The sequence below is a fragment of the Canis lupus genome, chromosome 9 (genome assembly GCF_011100685.1).
Source record: "Canis lupus familiaris isolate Mischka breed German Shepherd chromosome 9, alternate assembly UU_Cfam_GSD_1.0, whole genome shotgun sequence".
Lineage (NCBI taxonomy): Eukaryota > Metazoa > Chordata > Mammalia > Carnivora > Canidae > Canis > Canis lupus.
Genome location: NC_049230.1, coordinates 18758772 through 18780734, shown reverse-complemented (window position 1 = coordinate 18780734; position 21963 = coordinate 18758772). Strand labels below are relative to the sequence as shown.

Sequence of the window (21963 nt, the reverse complement as noted above, 5' to 3'; positions counted from 1 at the left end):
AGATGAGACAATTGAGGCATATGAGTGGCAAAGGGACATATCCTAAGGTCATACAAAGCTAGCATTCAAACAAACCCAAGCTATCTGGTTCCAACAACTGTTGGAATAACCAGCATGTTCTTTTTTTTTTTTTAAGATTTTATTTATTTATTCATGAGAGATACACAGAGAGAGGCAGAAACAGACAGAGAAAGAAGCAGACTCCATGCAGGGAGCCCGATGTGGGACTCAATCCCCGGACCGTGGGATCACGCCCTGGGCCAAAGGCAGACACTCAACCGCCGAGCCACCCAGGCATCCCGGAACCAGCATGTTCTTAAACAGCATGCTATCTGGACTTTACGTACAGACATGGGACTCCATCCCTAATCTTTAGAACTTCACTGTCCAATATGGTAACCACTAACTACATGACTATGGAGCACATGCCTAATCTAAATAGAGATGTGCTGTAAGTGTAAAATACATACTGCATTCCAAAGACTTTGGTTGAAAAAAAAAAAAAAGTAGCATTAGCAGGGAACCTGGCTGGCTCAGTTGGAAGAGCATGCAATTCTTGATCTTGGGGATGTGAGTTCAGGCCCCAAGTTGGGTATAGAGATTACTCAAAAACAAAATCTTAAAAACAAAACAAGACAAAAAAAAATCTTAAAAACAAAACAATACACACACATATATAAAATATTGATTACACGTAGAAGTGATATTTTTGATATATTGAGTTAAATAAAATATATCATCAAAATTAACATCACCTGTTTCTTTTTACGTTTTTTTAAAGATTTTATTTACTTGTTCATGAAAGACACACACACACACACACACATACACAGAGGCAGAGACACACACACACAGAGAGAGAGAGAGAGAGAGAGAGGCAGAGACACAGGGAGAGGGAGAAGCAGGCTCCATGCAGGGAGCCCGATGTAGGACTGGATCCCAGGACTCCAGGACCACGCCCTGGGCTGAAGGCAGGCACTAAACAGCTGAGCCATCCAGAGATCCCTCTTTTTACTTTTTAACATGTAGGTTACTACTAGAACATTTAAAATGGCATAGGCGGCTCACCTTTTATTTCTGTAGGGCAGAGTCCTAGGAGCTTTAAGCCCAGTGGAAAGACAGATAGACAGGATCTCAAATAATTCTAAAACAAGAGAAAAATGTGGTGTGTGTTCTAAGGAGTGAGATCAAGGTGGCACAGGAGCCCAGGGAAGCTTTCAGAATGGAGTCAGAATTCCAGAGGTCTGCAGGCATTCCACCCCGGAGAGAGAAGCAGTAAGAACAGCAGATGCCAAAGCCGAAGAGCAGAGGGAACCCCGAGTCAGCCAGGGAGGCGGGACATCTAGCACTCCTGGGAGGAGCAGAGGGAGCCAAAGGCTGGTGCACCTCAGACTGCGGGGTGGGAGGTGGGGGCTCTGACTGTGGGGGCAGGATGGAGCTCCAGGAACCTAAGGCTGGGGAGGGCCCTAGGGACCGGGGAACAGGCCAGCTCAGGCTCCAGCAGGGATGGGGAGGCGGAAGGGGGGCGGGCAGTGAGGGGAGGGTCAGCCCTCGTCCTCCCTACGGCTCCCTGAGGGGAGTGTGATGACCAAACTCCTCAGAGGAGGTTGCTGTGGGAGGATAACTTTTGAGGATCATTTCCTGCCTCTGGCTCACGACTGCTTCCTGCCCAGAGCTCCCAACACTTGACCCCCATTCAATTCTTTCCTCCCAGGGGAGGTGGGTGGCCAGGCCGGCCTCACGTGCTCCGCAGGTCCAGAGACCCAAGCACCTCCACAGCTGAAGGAGGCAGGAACCCAGGTGTCCAGAGGCTTAGCCTCCCCCAACCCCTCGGAGGATCTGGACTCCAGGTGTCATAGTGAAACTTCTGGACAGATTTTGGGGGAGCCAACCCTGCCTCCCTCCCCTGGGGAGAGGACTCAGCTTTCCTATCTTTTGGTCTGTTTACCCCTCTGGGCCTCTCAGCTCTGGGTGAGAACTCCAAACTCTTCTTCATTTATAGGGCATGCTTTTTCCCCCACACAGAAGTTGGGCATCTCTAAAGGGAAGGGGGGCAGTTTACGGGCAGATTCCACAGGAAATAATCCTGTGATTCCTTCCCTAGAGCCACCTGGAGTCTCCCATCTGCAGTTTCCTGGCTTGTTGTGACGTGAGACAGGCTCCCAGGATGTGACTTCCGGGAGTCCACTGAAGGGTGGTAAAAGGGGCCAGACCTTTCTTTCTTACTTCCCAAGTCTAAACCACGCCCTCCTCACATTTGTGTGGGGAGTGTCATCTCAATACTTAAAATGGGCTGAGATCCAAAAAAAACAACCCAGGTCATTTCAGCTTAAACCTCTGCCTCTAACTATTGGCAGCTTAACCTCTGCCCCATCCTATTGTTCTCATAAGTCCTGGAGACCCCTAGAAGACCATCACACCATCCAGGGATCTTGGACTCCTCCCAAAAAGCTGCACTGAGAGCTGAGATGAGCCCAGGGGAGACTGAGTCCCTTTACCTGGCCTTGTCCCTTGATCACTAGCTGAACCACAGAGTGGGACATTTCGTCGCACCCTCCACATACCCTTTAGAGCGGGGACAGAATTTCCATAGAATGTGGGGGTCTCCTCTTCCGAGGATGTTCAGTCGGGGTCCAAGCGGAAATCAAGACCCTGTGGGAAGGACAGGCCTTGAGTGCAGACCCTGCTGGAGATCCCCGCAACCCGGAGCCCCCTCTGTGCCTCGGGCGCCCCCTGGTGGCAACAGAGGGAGACCACAGGAGACCAGGACAGAAGGCAGGGCGGACCCTGGAGGAAACTCCTACCCCGAGCCCACCCTCCACCCGGCCCTGACGCCAGGAGTGGATTTGTGTGCAGCCTAAAAAGGGCCCTGGAATTCTTTCTCCTTTTTCATTTTCCAGGCTGCACCGTCCTCCCGCCGCCTGCTGGAGCCGGAGCCGGGCGCTAGGTCCCCAGCCCTACCCTGCGGCGCCCTGAATGAAGAGGGAGCCCACACTGCAGCAGCAAGGGGCAGGTCGGCCAGGGGAGACGCCCCCCCCTCCCTCAGCACCCCGTGCCCTACACCACCACCAGCTCAGCGCCTCCCTGTCCTAAAAACCTTCTCTTCCTTCCCTCTCGCCCCTCCTACTGATCCAAACGCTAAGCCTGATTCGTAGAGGAGGAGGGAAGGGGCAGGGGAGGGTGTCCTCCGGCCAGTGCAGCCCCCGTCCGCCCCAGGCCGCCCCCGGTTTGGCCCCTCTGGGTGCTGGGTCCTGCGGGGGACGCTCAGGAAGCCTGCGGACCAGCCCGAGAGCTGGGGGTGGGGCAGGGGGGAGGGGTGGGGGAGGGGAGGCTGGAGGGGAAGGGAGCCCAGGCGTGGAGGCCGGGTTTGGGAGGTGAGGGGCTCGTCCCCCTCAGCCCCGTGGGTTGCAAAGAATTGCTAATTGCAACTAAACGAGGCCCGGGTGTGGGGGAAGGGGCAGCCGCTCGGCTGTCAGGGGCTACCGCCTCTTTGAGTGCCCGGGTAAGGCCAGGCCAGCCTGCTCTTCTCATGTAAAGCAGCTTTTTGTCTGGGGGAGCCAGGGCTGGGGCCAGGGGCTGGGGAAGGGGCCCAAGCCATTAGCAAGCTTCTTGTTCCCCAGAAAGGGAGCAGGGCGAGGATGGCTCCTCGGAGTAAGGACACCCCCTCCTCCTCCACTGCCGAGCTCTTTATGGTGGGGCGTGATGGGGTGCTGCCCAGCAGGAGGGGGTGGGCCTGGGATCCCAGCACCCCCCTTGCGGGCCTGTGGGAAAAAACTGAGCACAAAGAAGGGGGCTGGCCCGGCTGAGTTGGGAGACAGGGCAGCTCTGATCCGGGGATGCCCTGAGCTGGAAGTACCCATGGCTGGAGCCCCTTCCCAGAAAATGGGCCCGGGAGCCACGCCGACCTTATCTGCTCAGTTGCGCCCTGTTTGGGACTTCTTCATCCACTTTGCCAACCTTCTGAATGTTTTGTACTGCGGGGAGTGGGAAATGTCTTGCCTGAGCCCAACCAAGGAGGAGAAGGAATCAGACCTCTGGAGAAATCCTCTAAACATAGGAACCCTGGGGCCAAGTAACCTTTTAAAGACCCGACAGCCTTGCCTTCTAATTTGGATGCGCCATTTTATGAGCCTCTATAAACTTGGATGAGAAATTATGTAGCTTTATTGAGCCTCAGTTTTCTCATCCATAAAATGGGGGCAACAGTACTGTGCTCTTAAAGTTCTTGTGAAGATAGAGACATGCAAAGTACCCCGCAGGGCAGTACCTGGTTCTCAGTGGGTCCCTCCCCTTCCTGGGAACATCTGACCTTTAATACATGCATGCTCCAGGGATAATGAGGTCTGGCTACTTCACATTTGTAGAGCACTTTACAATTTCCAGAATGCATGTGTCAGCTCTCAGACAGTAACTAACTCGAAGTGGGACAGGTCTTTGCCCCTCCCCCCATCCACATTGGACTGGTGGAGAAAGTGTTGATAGAAGTCAGATCCCCCAACAAACCCCACTCCTCCCACCCCACAGTGTGGTCTTAGAGATCCCAACTCAGATTAGACAATAGAGCCCAGGGCCAGAGTACAACTAGTCCTGGCTGTCCAGGCCCCTGCCCAGGGTCTGGGTTACACAGCTTGCCTTGGTGGCCACCTGGGCTCTTTCTCTAAACCCATGCTCCAGTGGAAACTTAGGACCATGTGGGTCCCCCTCGTTCTGTTCCACCCTGGGGCCCCTGAGAAGCAGAGAGGTGCTCCCCTCCCAGCTGGGGAACCTCTGAGATGGAGAATAGCAGGGAGACTGTGGGCTGAAACTGCTGGGTGGTCAGTTCTTTCCCTCCTTCCTCTTCTGACTAGAAGTGTGCTGGTTCATCCAGGAGTGTTGCCTTCCCTTTCTCCCTCCCTTTATTTTGGGGACCCATGGTGTCTCCTCGTCCCAGGGTGTTGCCCTAGCTGGAGCCCTATTCTCCTAGCACCTCATCCAGGTGGAGAGTACTGACCCCTGCCTGCCAGACACCCAGGGGATTCTGATCCCAGAGGGCCTGCGGCCAAGGGGCCCTGGCTTTGGGCCAGTGCCTTTCTCACTGCCTGGCTCCCTCCCCACAGGCCCCTAATCCCTCTCACCCAGCAGGAAGCCCTTAAGCTGCCTTTTCAGTGGCCTTCCCCAGCCCGCTGTGGGCTCTGTGCCTTTCTATACCACCCTTGGCAGGAGCTGTGTTATACAAGCTGGAGGGAGCGCCCCCGCAAAGAGGTCATCTGCCTATGGCAGCTTCCAGCTCCAGCAGCCTCTCCTCCCTGATCACCTCCTTGGGGTTTCCCCCATCTAATACACCACCTGGGCATCCATGGGCACTGACAGCCCTGGCTGACTCACATCAAAGCCCCGGCCTGGGTCCAGGTGGGGGTAGGGATGCTAGGGGAAGGGTGGGCGGCTGGAAGCCAGGGTCTGGGGAAGTGTGGCAGGCGGGAGAGGCCCCTCTGACTCTGTGCTTTTGGTCCTTTTGGCTGGTCCCTACATCTTTCCTCTGATTCCAGCCTCTGCCCTCAACTCCTCAAAGTTCATTCACAGCCTCCTCAGCCTCATAATGCAGCCCAGACTGAGGACTAGGAGTACCTAGCCCCTGGAAGGCCTGAGAGACCCTCCCTGGCCCACCACTGCCACGGACCACTTCAGAGAAGCTGAGAGAGATCAAGCAAAGGGAAGAAAGCATTGGGGGAGGAGACAGATTGGGTCATTTCTCTCCTCTGGCATTATATGGGGTGACTGGGGCAGGACCTCAGAGCTTGGATTATTCTGGGACAGGCTTGTCTTCAACCCTCCACTCCCATGGCCCTTGTGAGTACAGTCTTGTTGACTCTGATTTTTGGTTTGGAAAATAGAGTCCCTGTAGAGCCTGGTCCCTACCCTGCCCTAAATCCTCTCTCCCCTCCTGCTCCAGGAAAAAGTCCCCCCACCATGGCCCCTTCTCTGTAGCTCGAACCCCAGCCCAGCCTCTCAGAGCCAGCCTCCCACTCCAGGAAGCCAGGCTTTGGCTGGGTTGGAGTGGTTAGAGGAGAGTTGGGGGTGCCTCTGGGAGGTCTGTTTGTAGTTCAGATTCTTCTCATTCCAGGCTCAGCAGGCTCTCTCTAAGGGAAGGGCCTGGGGTGGAAAGGGGGGGGGGAATCCTTGGGGCACCAGCTACAGGGAAGGGAAGCTTCCTGGAGAGAGGAGGGAAGTGTTTGCTTCTCCTCCCAATGACCCCCATCCACAAAGTGGGATTGCCTCTCCCAATTCTCCTTGGGGTTCCCTTATCCCCCCCCCCAATCTGCTTTGATATTAAGCCCCTCCCAACAAAATGAGACATTTAGAGGGCTCAGCTGAAGTCTGATCTCTTTCTTTGTTTCCTAATGAGTTTCTTGCCTTTTGGGGTGCTTACCCTCTGGAGGAGCCGGGGAGGGTATCCAAGGAGAGATGCCTGGAGAGTGGGTGGGTCAGTACCAGCTTCAAAACTCCAGAGAACTAGAGTGACCCATCCAGGGAAGGTAGTAATGAAGTAGAGAGCCAAGATTCAAACGTCCTCTCCCTGCCTGTGGAGTCCAGTGCTGTGCCCCAGCACACTGCCTCATGAGTAGGTCTGTTTCCCTGCCTGTGTTCAGGCCTCTATGGTTGACATTCTGCTTCCAGGTTACAAATCAGCATGTACCGCGCAGACTTCTTTTCCTAAAGCAACTGTGCCTGCACAACCCATTTTCTTGTTCAATCCTCATTTCAAGGGGAGAAAGGGACAGATTTATTATACCCATTCTGCAGATGGAGAAACTGATACTCAGGGAAAATGATTCACTGAGAGTCAAAGAGCTAGTGAGTACCAAGGCCAGGACTTGAGCACTTCGGTCTCCTGGGGCCACTTCATGAGTTCCCACAATTATATCAAATTTCTTTTTCCCTTCATTCCTCAGATTGGGGACCAGAACACATTTGCAGTTAAACACGGCTTCAGAAGATTGGATAAGCTTGTCAAAACTGCAGGATGGAAACCTGGACCCTAAAAACCTAGCTGCTGACTTCTCAAAGCTTAGCTTCTTGCCTTCCAAAGTGTAGGTTCCAAAGGTGGGCAAGGGAGTCAGGGGGAAGGGCATTGGACTGGGTGTCCAGGCAGGATGCTTGGATCTCTAGACTGCCCAGTAGTTCTCCAGGCCCTGTCCTATTTAGAGAGGGCATTGATTCACTTGACAAATGTTTACTGAGCACCTGCTATATATAAGCATTAGGGTATGCGCAAAAGCTAAGACACAGCCTCTGCTCTCAAGAGACTATCTTGTTGAGAATTGGGGGTGGTTGGACATACCACGCGCTAAGTGCCACAAGATAAGCACACACCCAGAGAAAGGAGTGTGGAGGTAGTGTCAGGGGAGGGGAGCATCACAGAGAAGGGCCTTACAGGTTTACAAGGGTGGAAGGGCATTTTAGGCAGGGCTCAGTGGGGGCAAGGGCATAGAGTACGAAGGGACCGAGTGCTCTGCTCTGTTCATAAGTGAAGTCAGGATTTGGTGCAAGAAACAAAGACCAGGGATCCCCAGGTGGCGCAGCGGTTTGGCGCCTGCCTTTGGCCCGGGGCGTGATCCTGGAGACCCGGGATCGAATCCCATATCGGGCTCCCGGTGCATGGAGCCTGCTTCTCCCTCTGCCTGTGTCTCTGCCTCTCTGTCTCTCTCTGTGACTATCATGAATAAATAAATAAAATATTTAAAAAAAAAAGAAAGAAACAAAGACCATTCTAGGTGCTTTATGTAGAAGGATTCTTTTTTTTTTTTTAAGATTTTATTTATTTATTCATGAGAAGCAGAGGGAGAAGCAGGCTCCACGCAGGGAGCCCGACGCGGGACTCGATCCCAGGACTCCAGGATCACGCCCTGGGCTGAAGGCAGGCGCCAAACCACTGAGCCACCCAGGGATCCCCCCTGTAGAAGGATTCTTAATAAGATGCTGCAAACTGAATTGTGCTCTCTTCCCACTTCATCTGTTGAGGCCCAAACCCTCAATGTGAACATATTTAGAAACAGAGCTTTTAGGAGGTAATTAAGGTTAAATTCTCCTTCGGCAGAGGAAAGCCCTGTGGACACACAGTGAGAAGGCAGCCACCTGCAAGCGGGGAGACCTCAGTAGCCCGTAACCATGCTCTACCCTGATCTTGGAATTTTAATCTCTACAACTGAGACAATAAATTTCTGTTGTTGAAGCCATTTGGTCTATGGTATTTGATTATGGCAGCCCAAGCAGACGAAGACAATGGGGAAATAGGTGCTTGCCAAATTGTTAGAGGGAGGGGTGCCTGGGTGGCTCAGTCGTTAACTGGCTACCTTTGGCTCAGGTCTTGATCTCAGTGTCCTGGGATCGAGCCCCACAAGTGGCTCCTTGCTCAGTGGGGAGCCTGCTTCTCTCTCTACCCTCCCCCCACCCCCTGCTCATGCTCTCTCTCTCTCTCTCTCTCTCTCACACTCTCTCTTGCTCTCTCTCATAAATAAATAAATAAAATCCTAAAAAAATTTGTTAGATGGACTGAAAGAACAGACTTTATAATGAAGCCACAGAAATGACCCTCCAGGAGGAGCTGCCGCCTCTGCCACAATCAGGTAGGGAGAATGATGAGGCTACCCCTGGAACTAAGCTAACGGAGGCAACCCTGTGGCCCCACAGGGATCAGTGCCTGGCTTCTACTCCTGCCACAGACATTGAACACGGAGTGCACCTCCTTCCCAAGACCTTGCCTGCCAGCAGGAATAGAGCAGCAAGATTGTGGTCTCATCTCCATCGAACCTCCAAGTCCCGCATGAATGCACTTTGCATCCGGACCTCTAGCTGCAAGGGAGGCCAAGAGATGAGTTTTTTGGCTTTCCAACGTCTGTAGTGCAGGAAGGTACCTAGAAGGAGGTGGGAATGGATGCTGAAGGCCAGTCCATCTTGTCCACCGCACTGGGGAAAGGGTGGCAGAAATCGACCCTGGAAAGCAACACTGGGGTTAGAGTTTGAAAGTTTGTTGAATGAGTTTGGGGGGGGGGGGGGGACAGAGCAAGACTGGGCAGCTGCCAAGATTAACCAGGGACTCTCAGAAAGCTAACTGAGTGCTCTGAAGAGCAGAGAGCTCCGGAGTGTGCATAAGAATCACTAGGGGAGGGATCCCTGGGTGGCGCAGCGGTTTGGCGCCTGCCTTTGGCCCAGGGCGCGATCCTGGAGACCCGGGATTGAGTCCCACGTCGGGCTCCTGGTGCATGGAGCCTGCTTCTCTCTCTGCCTGTGTCTCTGCCTCTCTTTCTCTCTGTGACTTAAATAATAAATAAAATATTTTTTTAAAAAAAGAATCACTAGGGGAGGGGCAGCCCGGGTGAGTTTTAGCGCCGCCTTCAGCTCAGGGCCTGATCCTGGAGACCCGGGATCTAGTCCCAAGTCGGGCTCCCTGCCTGGAGCCTGCTTCTCCCTCTGCCTGTGTCTCTGCCTCTCTGTCTCTCATGAATAAATAAACAAAATCTTTAAAAAATTACTAGGGGGTGTAGCCCGGGTGGCTCAGCAGGAGCCTGCTTCTCCCTCTGCCTGTCTCTCTCTCTCTCTCTCTCTCTCTCTCTCTCTCGATTAAATAAATAAATAAATAAATTACTAGGGGATTATAAATTCTGATTATTGGGAGGACCTAGGAATCTGTATTTTAATCAGCAAATCCTGCCCCAGGGCCCCTTCTTCCAGGATTCTTTTTTTTTTTAATTCTTCCAGGATTCTGATGCAAGTGGACTCCAGGTTTTCAGGAATATTGTCCCAGAGCAGGAGCTCTGATGGGGCAATTCAGCATAGTGCTGTGAGTTCTGAGAAAGTTCCATTTGTTGGGGACACAATTAGCCAAATTAGCTCCTTCCTCTCCTTACTGAGAGCTGCCCTGGGAGCTGGTCCTAAAGACTGGATGTTTGGATCATGAAAAATACCAGTGAGGTGGGGTTGCAAGAGGAGGGGGCTCTGCTGGAACCCAGGAATCTAGGGATTTAAACCGATCCCCAACACCAACAGCACCCAGGAAGACCAGGTTGTCAGTTAGCAACCAGCACCTCTTGGAGCTTGTGACTCACTGTGTTCTCTCTTACAGCCCTGCACTGGTGTTCAGGACCCTTGGGATCCTAGTTTGATTGCAGTGGTGTGAGAGCACCCTAAACCTTAGGGAGCTTAAGGAATTTTTTTTTTTTAAGTTTTCATTTATCCGTTCATGAGAGACACACAGAGAGAGGCAGAGACATGGGTAGAAGGAGAAGCAGGCTCCCCACGGGGAACCTGATGTGGGACTCGATCCCAAGACCCAGGATCACAATCTGAGCTGAAGGTAGATGCTTAACCACTGAGCCACTCAGGTGTCCTGAGTTTAAGGATTTGATAGATAAAGAACAAGATGAAACAGCAGGAGGAGACAGGAGAGGACAGGAGGAGAGGGCGGGCATTGCCATCCAGAGATGTCTTGAGTCCCCACTGGAAGCCAGTGTTGTCTGCAGCCCACACTGAATTTCAACACAAAATAATCTGTTAAAATTTATTTTCCTTTTCTTTCTCAGTCATTTTGTTTCCGAGGTTCTCATGCCCCAGCCCCAGCCCCCAAACCCCCAGGTCTGAGGGCAAGGCCACAGAGGGATGAAGAAGCCATGATCACCTCCTGGTGGCACCCCCAACCCAGCCCCACTCCTCTGGGGAGGACATCACTTCAAGTCAGAGCAGGGCCTTCTTCCTGGGGGTTCCCCTCCACACCCAGCTGCAGACACCCAGGGCCCCCTTTAGAAGCTCCTGCAGCCCTACTGAGCCAGGATCCCCTGGGCCTTCCTCTGGCTGGTTCTCCCAGAACTGGCTTTCAGGCTGGGGGAGGGAGGCAGCCCCCCACCCCGCCCCCAGTTATCACCACAAAGCAAAGTCCAGGGAAAGGGGGGTGGGGGGGTGTTAGAGAGCCAGGTCCTTGCTAGTAAATCAAAGTTGGTTTCCCAGATGGAGCCGCAGCCGCTTTGATTCCTCAAGCTGCCCCCTCCCCCTCGGCCTCCCCTCACCCCCAGCTCCATGGTTTCAATTCCTCCCTGAAAAGCAGTGGGGCCTCCTTTCAAACCAGCCGGGCTCCTCCAACTCCCAACTACAGCTTAAGTTACAGGAAAGAGAAAGGGGAGGGGGTGAGGTGGCCCAGCCTGGAGGAAAATGAGAGAAATTCTGGGAGAGTGAAAAGAAAGGAAGAATGAGGGGAAAAAAGAGAGCAAGTTAGGAGACGGGGTGCAACTGGAAGCAGAAAGAGGCGCTCTGGGGGAGCAGGAGGGAACCTCACCGTGGAAGCAAACCTATCTTGCTCATCCTTCCCCAAGAGAGCATCACCCCTGAGGACTCTTCTACATCTACAACTCTATGATTCAGGCTCTTCCATTCCTCTCCTCTTGGCATTAGGTTCTAGAAGCTTCCAGGAGACAAAATATCTGACTCATCCATTCCCAGAGATGCTTATTTCCTGGACCGAGAAGGCAGAGTCACCCCTAAGAACCTCACTCACCAAACTCAACACTGATTTTTCAGCTTTGTTTTCCCTCCTCGGCTCTGAGCAGCCCACACCTTGTTCTTTCTTGGCCTAGGCCTGGGCTAATTAAAGTCCTTAATTAATAGATCATCTGTTATATCTGTTTAATCCTTTTATGGCCCATTTTGCCATCCAAAGACCTTGGGGAAGGGTGCTAGAGAGATAAAGGACCTAACAGCTGGACTCTGCCAAGTTCCTCTCCAGCTCTGTCCCCAGAGCCTGGGGGCAGCCTTGGAATTTGGCAGGGGGTGGGGTGAAGTACACAGAAGGGGGCCACCTTCCAGTGGCCAGGAAGTGGGGGCTCGCGGAGTCCTAGACCTGATTATTCTGAGGCCCATTTCTAAGGGCTGGTTCCCTGAGAGCTAAATGGAGGACCGCAGTTCAGGAAGAGGAAATTCAGCATCTCACCTGAAGGCGGATTCCAGGTCTCAGTGGCCAGGCTGGAGGAGACAGGAGAGAAAAGGAAGATTCTTGCAAAGCAGAGAGAGATATCTTGTGGGCTGGGGGACAGGTAGCCAAGTAGATTCTCTTTAGGCTCAAACCCATTTTTCCCTTGAAGGTATTTTTGCTTAGAGGATAAAACCTTTGAGGATTCAAAGTATGCGAAATCATGTTCTCTTCCTCAGCCCTCTCCTCCTAAACAGATACACACCCTTGCCCTTTAGGGTGGAGGGAGCTCGGTGCTTCTGGAGGGAAAGAATACTGACCCAGGATTGAAGAAATAAAGAAAGGACGCATAACCTTGCTGGGGGCAGGCATGATTTCTCTGGAAGGCAGGAGTTCTAAGGGGAAAGAAGTGAGGAGGAGACAGGGATGCATGCAATTGCCTGGACTCTTTCCCTTGGCAAAATGAAAGGCCAGAGACAAGAGGATTTTTGTGTAAGAGCAAGGAGCCTGGAGTGGAGCCCCTCAGGTTTCCTTAGCCGAGAGAAGTTCCCTCCCTGTGCTGTCTCTGAGCATGCACGCCCGTGGTGTGCTGGATTTTGCTGACTGGCTGTCTTTTCACTTATCTGTAACACACAAGCCTTTCGAGCAAGGACAGTTTCCATGACCCAAACATATTATTCTCACAGTTTCCTATATCTGGCCCAAAGGGAAGATCAATAAACGTTTTTGTGATCCTCTTCTACAGATGAGGGAGCTGAAGCTAAGGAAGGAAAATTGACTCGCCCAAGTTCACTTGGCAGATGTGAGGTGGAGCCTAACCACAGCCCCGATGTTCTGAGCCCCAGACCAGGTTTCTTTCCTCTCTACCAGCTATTTGCTGTGTTCTGTTGAGATTTCTGCTCTAGCGCACTATCCCATGAAACAGGGTGCCTGGGGTCATTACAGTGGGCACTCAACAATTATCCCAGATATCAGATTGGTCAATTGAGAGATGATTGACAGCAGTGCCTCAAGATTTGGAGAAGTAGCATTGATACTGTGCACTGGGGACACCTGGGCTCCCAACCTACCGCAGAAACCCAAGACCAACCAGAAATGTTCCTCCTCGGGGCTGAACAGCAGCTGTACTCTGCAGCAGATGACAGACTGTCACCCCTCAGCTTCCTGAAACTGGAGCTTTCATTTTTAATGAATTTTTATTTTATTTTTAATTGTAGATTCTTCATCTATAAACACAATGCAATACCTACTTTGTATACATATGTATGTGCAGTGCTCAGTGGGAGCTCAAAAAATGGTAGTAGCTACCAGGTATACTCAAGATGTTTGCTGAACAAATATTTATTTCATGTAACTTCATGTTTTGAAAGATTCTTTAGGATTATAAGATGTATTCCTGGGCAGCCTGGGTGGCTCAGCAGTTTAGCGCCGCCTTCAGCCCATGGTGTGACCCTGGAGACCCAGGATCGAGTCCTACATTGGGCTCCCTGCATGGAACCTGCTTCTCCCTCTGCCTGTGTTTATGCCGCTCTGTGTGTGTGTGTGTGTGTGTGTGTTTCTCATGAATAAGTAAATAAAATATTTAAAAATAAAATGTTTTCCTGTCATTCTGAAATTACTTTGGATGTGTAGTCTCACATTTAAAAAATCTGTTGTCTCACTACCACTTAGCAGATAGGGGAATTAGGCTCAAAGAAGTGAAATAACTCTTCAAGTTAGGGATCATCAGGTCGAGGTCAATGCTCAAGCTAATTAAAAAAAAAAATCAGAACTAAGTGGGGTATCTATCAGATGACATCATTTAGTGTTTAAACTGAGAGAATCTGGGATCCCTGGTTGGCTCAGCGGTTTGGTGCTTGCCTTTCGCACCAGGCAGGTGCCAGGGCGTGATCCTGGAGTCCCGGGATCGAGTCCTACATGGAGCTCCCTGCATGGAGCCTGCTTCTCCCTCTGCCTGTGTCTCTGCCTCTCTCTGTGTGTCTCTCATGAATAAATAAATAAAATCTTAAAAAAAAAAAAAACTGAGAGAATCTGTTAATTTCCTTTAGTTACAGATCTCCTGCTGTTGAAAGGTTTGTGGCGTGGAATGTACGGTGGATAGACTTGAAATCTGAAGATGTAGGTTCGGGTCCTGTTCACACTGCAGACCCTCGCGGAAGATAAGAGTAATCATGAAATCATGAAATATCATGATTTCGGGATCCCTGGGTGGCGCAGCGGTTTGGGGGATCCCTGGGTGGCGCAGCGGTTTGGCGCCTGCCTTTGGCCCAGGGCGCGATCCTGGAGACCCGGGATCGAATCCCACATCGGGCTCCCAGTGCATGGAGCCTGCTTCTCCCTCTGCCTGTGTCTCTGCCTCTCTCTCTCTCTGTGTGACTATCATAAATAAATTAAAAAAAAAAATTAAAAAAAAAAGAAATATCATGATTTCTTACTTCACATAGAAATGCTAGACAAATGTAAAGTCTTAGTAGAATCATTGCTCTTCAGGGATGCCATAAACTCTCGAAGGGCAGAGATGCTACCATTTATTTAATCTGCGTTGCCCACAGCACCTACCCCAGTGGTTTGAAGTTAGAAGACTCGACAAAAGTGTGTTGAAGGAATGAGTGCTTTCTTGAGTGAATGAAAGAATACGTGTTATTTCTTTTTTTCCACCTCCAGCTCCCCGTTTGTAGGGGTGGCTCGGGAAGCGATAACTGTCACTCAAAACTGGCCCTGGGGCAGGAAAACAGGTTTGTCATGGAAGGAAATTGAAGATGCTGCAATTCTATTGGAGATTGACTTTCAATTTCCTATCAGACAGTGAGCTTCCTGAGTGGAGAGTAGTATTTTTGTTTTCCCTGCTCAGCTCAGAGGCTTCGTCCCAGCTCTAGAGATGTGCAGGGAGACACTGGGAGGGGAGCCCAAAGGAGGGGCGCCTCAGGCTCGGTTTGGGCCCCCCCAGAGTACAACTTACCTTTCCTTAAATTGCTCTGTAACCAAGTGGATTTGGGGGTGAACTGGAATTGGAATGGACAGCAAAAAAAGTGTAACCCCCTGATTTTGAGGGAAAATATTCTTCCTAAAGTAGTGAAAAGGCAACTTCTCCAGGATACAGTAAGGAACATTTTCACATTGCAAAGAACTCGAAAATCTGTTTATCATTCAATCCAGAAAAAAAAAAAAAAAGAATCCTGTCAAACCTGGATCTGTTGTATGTATCTACTTAGAATTTTTTTTCTTCTGCCTGTTGCTTTCTTCTTTCTTTTTCTCAAATGTCTTTCGTTGTTGTTTCTGTTTTGTTTGTAAAGCAGTCCTTTTCTAGATTGGAGAGGAACCGGCTCACCAGGCTGGGAGGATTTGGTTTGTACTGAGAAGCAAAAGGGTTTTCAAAACTCAATTTTCTTTTTAAGCACCCCCCGCTTCCCTCCAGAGAGACAATAGAAATAATTGATCCATCATCCAGTATCAGGCCCTGGAGATTTACATGCAAATCCTTCCAATCCGCCCCCCCACCCCCACCACTTCCCAAATTTAAAATCCTAGGAGGGGAAAAAAAAAAAAAAAGACCTTTCTAAAGTAGTAGGAACCCTTCTGGCCACCACAACCCAAGCCCAACCAGGTGAGAGATGGGGGGAGGGGTGGATAATCCACCACAAACCCCCCACCCCCATCCCTCTTCCTCGCCACACACGCCATCACTTTCTGGTGTGGAATCACTTAAGATTTGGGTAAAGCTCCCCTCTCTCCCAGGAGACAGTATCTGGAAGCTTTTAGGGGGCGGAGGCAGAGGTGGGGAGAGAGGAGGTAAATGCCCCCAAACAGCCTAAGAGAGTCATCTCTTCACTCAAACTGCCTGTCACCCCCCACCCCCCACCATTAACTTTCGATTAAGACCTCCTCGTTATGGCAACTAAACTTTACTTTGCATAATTAAGATTTGCCTCGGAAGAAGGGGGAGGGAGAAGGCGCAGCTCTAGGCTATTCTCCTTCACCTCTCCCCGTTCCACCCCCGCCCCAACCCTCCAGCTCGGGGCCTCTAAGTTCCTGAGTTTTCTCACTTTGAGGTGCCACCGAACACAAAGAACCATAATGGGCTCCTTTGTGCTCGCTACGGGGCAATTACGCCCCGGAGTCCAGGCCCCTTTAAGAGCCTCTTAAAGAGACAGGCTCTCATTTTTCAGAGTTATTTAAGGGTGTGCTTAAGGGGGAGGGGGCGAGGCAAACTCCTAGGGGTCTACTACTGGGTGAAGTGAAACTTTTGTCCCGACTCCTCGAGAAAGAGCTGAGACAAAAGTCTTTGTGAGCCGCCTCCCCCCCTTTTTTCAAGTCTTCCTCTCTCTCTTAAAATTTTGTTCTTAAACTTGAGATTTTTCATTTGATTTGAAAAATTGGACTGGAATAGGTGGGGTTCTAGGAGCAGAGGCGGAGGCAAGGATTTAAAGAGACCCTACCCAGGACCGCGCCTGAGCCATCCCCACCCCCGCCCCAGAAGAAGCGTGATCCAGGGCTAGGGGCTTGGTTCTGCCGCGGTTCTGGGGAATGAGTGTCTCCGGATCTCGCCGCCACGACTCCGGAGAAATCCTGTGCTGGGCAAACAGCCCTTAATATAATAATAGCTTGTCTCTTTAAAAAGCAAAAGGGGGGGGAAAGTTTTGTTGGCATCTGGTTTCTGATCTCATTATGTTGCGGTCGACCAATCCAGCCCTCGGGGCTGGTCCCGGGGTTTAAATCTGATTGGCCGAGAGCACATTTTGGGATGGTGCTTAGAGCTCGACGGGGCGGTTTCAAGGATCCCTTTTTTGGGGGGCTGAGAGGAGGGCGGGGCCGCTGGCGGGGGCCCCCTTGAAACCGACTAATTGGGATCGGAGAGGCCGAGGTGAGGGCTGCAGGAAGGCACAAAGAAGTCGCTGGGCGGAGAAGGGAGGGGAGAGGCAAGAGGAGGAGGAAGAAGAGAGAGGGCAAGCGGCGCGCGGTGTCTCCGGCGGCTCAGTCGGACCGCGGCGAGCAAGCCGGCAGGCGCGCCGCCCCCCTCCCCCGCCCGGCCTCCCCAACTCTGCGGCCGCCAGCAAACTTTGCAGAGGCGCGGGAGGCGGCGGCGAGGCGGCGGCGGGGAAGGCGCGCGCGGTCTCGGGCCTGGGGGCGGGGGCGGGGGGGCGCCCGGGAGCCGAGTGGGGGGCGGCGGCCAGCATGCGGCCCCGCAGCGCCCTGCCCCGCCTGCTGCTGCCGCTGCTGTTGCTGCCCGCCGCCGGGCCGGCCCAGTTCCACGGGGAGAAGGGCATCTCCATCCCGGACCACGGCTTCTGCCAGCCCATCTCCATCCCGCTGTGCACGGACATCGCCTACAACCAGACCATCATGCCCAACCTTCTGGGCCACACGAACCAGGAGGACGCGGGCCTGGAGGTGCACCAGTTCTACCCGCTGGTGAAGGTGCAGTGCTCCCCCGAACTGCGCTTCTTCTTGTGCTCCATGTACGCACCCGTGTGCACGGTGCTGGAGCAGGCCATCCCGCCGTGCCGCTCCATCTGCGAGCGCGCGCGCCAGGGCTGCGAGGCGCTCATGAACAAGTTCGGCTTCCAGTGGCCCGAGCGCCTGCGCTGCGAGCACTTTCCGCGCCACGGCGCGGAGCAGATCTGCGTGGGCCAGAACCACTCGGAGGACGGCACGCCGGCGCTGCTCACCACCGCGCCTCCGCCGGGCCTGCAGCCGGGGGCCGGGGGCACCCCGGGCGGCCCGGGCGGCGGCGGCTCTCCCCCGCGCTACGCCACGCTGGAGCACCCGTTCCACTGCCCGCGCGTCCTCAAGGTGCCGTCCTATCTCAGCTACAAGTTCCTGGGCGAGCGCGACTGTGCGGCGCCCTGCGAGCCCGCGCGGCCCGACGGCTCCATGTTCTTCTCGCAGGAGGAGACGCGCTTCGCGCGCCTCTGGATCCTCACCTGGTCGGTGCTGTGCTGCGCCTCCACCTTCTTCACCGTCACTACGTACCTGGTCGACATGCAGCGCTTCCGCTACCCGGAGCGACCCATCATCTTTCTGTCCGGCTGCTACACTATGGTTTCGGTGGCGTACATCGCGGGCTTCGTGCTCCAGGAGCGCGTCGTGTGCAACGAGCGCTTCTCCGAGGACGGCTACCGCACGGTGGTGCAGGGCACCAAGAAGGAGGGCTGCACCATCCTCTTTATGATGCTCTACTTCTTCAGCATGGCCAGTTCCATCTGGTGGGTCATCCTGTCGCTCACTTGGTTCCTGGCGGCGGGCATGAAGTGGGGCCACGAGGCCATCGAGGCTAACTCGCAGTACTTCCACCTGGCCGCGTGGGCCGTGCCGGCGGTCAAGACCATCACCATCCTGGCCATGGGCCAGATTGACGGCGACCTGCTGAGCGGCGTGTGCTTCGTGGGCCTCAACAGCCTGGACCCGCTGCGGGGCTTCGTGCTGGCGCCGCTCTTCGTGTACCTGTTCATAGGCACGTCCTTCCTCCTGGCCGGCTTCGTGTCACTCTTTCGCATCCGCACCATCATGAAGCACGACGGCACCAAGACGGAGAAGCTGGAGCGGCTTATGGTGCGCATCGGCGTCTTCTCCGTGCTCTACACCGTGCCCGCCACCATCGTCATCGCCTGCTACTTCTACGAGCAGGCCTTTCGGGAGCACTGGGAGCGCTCGTGGGTGAGCCAGCACTGCAAGAGCCTGGCCATCCCGTGCCCGGCGCACTACACGCCGCGCATGTCGCCCGACTTCACCGTCTACATGATCAAATACCTCATGACGCTCATCGTGGGCATCACGTCGGGCTTCTGGATCTGGTCCGGCAAGACGTTGCACTCGTGGAGGAAGTTCTACACGCGTCTCACCAACAGCCGGCACGGCGAGACCACCGTGTGAGGGGTGCCCCTGCGCCGCGTCCCCGGCGGGCCGCACCGGGCTTGCCTCTGCTGGGGGGGGGTTCCTCCTAACAGACTCCTTTATTTTATTTTTTTAAATAAAGAACAATCGAAACCATTTCTCTTTTAGGTTGCTTTTTAAAGAGAACTCTGTTCAACACTCCCATCAGGTTTGTAATTAAAACTGTAAATAGCCTGTACATTTAACTATATATTTTCTATTTAAAAGAAAAATGGGGCGGGGAGGGGGAGGCTGCGGCGAGGGGCCCTGGGCAGGGGGCGTTGAGGGGGATCCTCTCTTTTTTTTTCAGTGCCCTCTCAAACACCATCACCTACTTAGGTTTGAATTTTTTGGCGTTTTGGCAGGGCTGGGCCTGCTGGAAGAGGTGTTTGCTGGGAGGGGTTGGAAGTGGGTTACATTCAACTCCCAAAGCCAGATTTGTGAGCCTTTTCACTGACGCTGCGCCTGTGGAAGCTGTTGGATATTTTTGAACGAGATTTGGATTCTCATTTTTTTCCCTTTCTCTCTCCACAAGTCCGGTCTCCTTCACTCGATCTTTGGAGCACTTCCAAAAGAGATGAAACCGAGGGGGGTTCGGGGGTTGGGTAACCAACCCCTGCGCCAGTGGGATTGGGGGGACAGGGCGAGATTGGGGGGACAGCCTGCTCCCTTTGCAGGCTGGAAGATCTTCTCCTATTTGCCTTTTCTTCTTTTCAGCTCGCTGCCCCAAGCGCTTGAAGTGGGCAGAAAGTGCTTTGTAGTGCTTTGTGAAATGTGCTTTGAAACAACACCGCCCTCCACCCCACCCCACCATCACCTTGAGTACCAATCCTGACTGCCTCCATTTTTAGGGGGAGCATTGGCTCCTAAATGTTGGGGTTTGGAGATGGCCTTGTGTCTCTCCCCCTGTAGTGGGCTCCCTGCCACCCCCCACGCCCCCCCCCCCCCCAATATCTTCTCTGGCATTCAGATTAGAAGTTTCCAGGTTGGTTTGTGTGTTATGTTTTGGGTTTTGCTGTTGGGTGTTTTTTTTTTTCTCCATAAAAAGCAATAAAAATGGTTTGGGTTGGAGGAGGGGACGGATGGGCTGGTGGGATTTTTAGTTTTCCTTTGACAAAAGACTGGTTTCTTTTCAAACTTGTCCAGAAAGGAAAAAAAAAAAAAAAAAGGTGGGTATCTTTGCTTTGGAAGAAGGCTCTGGGCAGGCTCTTTGTGACTGTGGGGGTGGGGTTGGGTGTTTACATGACATTCTATATCACAAGATTGATAGAATGTTTATAACAGATGTTTCTTATCTTCCCTCAACCCCCCAAAATAAAAGGCAAGACTTTTCTTAAAGTATCTTTGAGCTGGTATGAGAATTGCAGTTTCCAATACACATCATTTCCCTCAACTATTTGGAATATTTTAGTATTTTAATTCCAAAGGATTGATTTGAAGACCAAGGGGTAGGTGGAACAAGTATGGCACAGAACTCCATTTTTCACCGTCTCCTGTTTCTTGATAATAGTGCAAATTAAAAGCTAATAATCATAATAAAGTGCATTTAATTATCTTCTAGAGATCTAGCCCTTTAATTGTATTTAACAGGGTTGTAACATTTTATTAGTTTAACCAAACCACACCCCTTCTTTCCCCCTCCCCAGACCTACTTGGTTGGGGGTGGGGTGGAGAAGAGGTTCCCTGCCCCAGATCTTGCTTTTTTTATTAGCTAAATGATGGGGGAAATGGTGCCCTACCACCCTTTGTTGGCAGTCTTTGGGATAAGGGAGAAAGTAAGTTAGAACCCCTACTTCGATGTGTTTGTGTGTGTTAGTTTATGTTGGGGGAGGGGATCTGGAAATGTTTGGTGGTAATTGAAGTCGTATGTCTGGCTTTGTTTGGAATTGTATGTATGAAGCCGGAGGATTTCAGCAGAGCCCCCTTCCCAAAATATATAACCTTCCCCCAAATGATTTGTGCGGGTGGTCAACATTATAAGTTAAAACTAGTTTTTTTCTCAAACGATGATGTGTGTGAAGTCCCAATATGAGATTCCCTCAACTATCAAAGAAGCAGGCAGGGGAGTGACTCCCCTGTAGCTCCATTTGTTGTGAAATTCTAAAGGAACCCCACAAGGGCTGCAGGGAAGAGTTAAATTACAAACTGTGAGTGCCTCTCCGGGAAAGAATGGTGAAAGCCTGAGAAGGGAGGGCGGGGGGTTGGGGGGAGGGTTCCAGTGGTGCAGATGGAGCAGGGTGGGAAGGAGAGCTGGTCTCTGTTGAAGATTTGGGGGAGAGCTGGCCCAGCACCCCTCCCCCTGCATCTAAGCCCCCAGGAGCCCAGCTCTGTCTGCTTTGGGTATGTTTTGTCAGTGATAGCAGGAGCTGTCACTGGATATCACTGTGGACTAACAGTGATCTTTCCCTGAGTGGGGGTGAGAGGGAGGGAATTTTGGTAAAGATTGTTCCATCTTATGATCTTATGCCCCCTCCTTGAAAAGTTGTGTGCCAACGGAGGGGAAGAAGGCCCAAGAAAACAGAAAAAAAATCGGCTTTATGGGGGGTGGGGGTGGGGTGGAAAGGATAGATGACAACCTTGCCTCTTTGGGAAAGGATGGTTCTAGATGCCCCCTTCCCAATGGGGGAGCCCAAGGGCTAATTACCTTACAGAAGTCGTGGGGGGACGTCCTGGCTGGCTGCTCTCACTGTTTTAATGAACCAGCTCTCAGAGGAGGGCAAGTGTTAGCTCAAAGTGCAGGGGATTTAGGAGAGACCATGCCTGGAGCAGAGACCGGAGGCAAACTCCCTGAGCCCTGTCAAACTCCCTGAGCCCTGTCACCTGGAGAGGGGTCTCCATTCCCTTGTTTGGAAAAATCAAGTTAAATGCATGGGCTTGGAGATTGTGTAGATTTCTGGGTCACCCTGTGGGTGGTTGTAAGTGGGTTGGTGCCTCCTTGGGGAAGAGTGAGGCTTTGGTGGAGGGTCAAGGGCCTGAAGGGAAGCCTTTCACCTGAGGCCAGTCTCTGACTCAGCTGCTTTCTACCTGTTCTCCCACCCTCACCCCATACCACAGAGGAACAGTGGGTTCTCTGCCATTTAGGTTCAAGGCACATTTCCTCCAGACTCCTCCCTCATCGGTCAGACTTTGGCTCTTCCACCCCCCTCCAACTCCTCCTCCTG

General features: G+C 52.5%; 1 protein-coding gene and 1 long non-coding RNA gene across 3 annotated transcripts; both read left to right on the top strand.

The window, feature by feature from the left end:
- The first annotated feature begins 2788 nt into the window (after window positions 1-2788).
- Window positions 2789-8212, top strand: LOC111097345. Of its 2 annotated transcripts, none has more exons than XR_005364021.1 (3): window positions 2789-3013; window positions 6930-7080; window positions 8075-8211. It is a non-coding gene; the product is annotated as an uncharacterized LOC111097345 (long non-coding RNA). The 2 variants fall into 2 exon arrangements; XR_005364020.1 differs by having other exon boundaries at window positions 2791-3013; window positions 6930-7067; window positions 8075-8212.
- An 8870-nt stretch (window positions 8213-17082) lies between these two features.
- FZD2 (frizzled class receptor 2) lies at window positions 17083-20143 on the top strand. Its single transcript, XM_038546095.1, has one exon. It carries the CDS (start codon window positions 17105-17107, stop codon window positions 18800-18802), a length of 1698 nt encoding a protein of 565 aa, XP_038402023.1. The 5' UTR covers window positions 17083-17104; the 3' UTR covers window positions 18803-20143.
- The last annotated feature ends 1820 nt before the right edge of the window (window positions 20144-21963 follow it).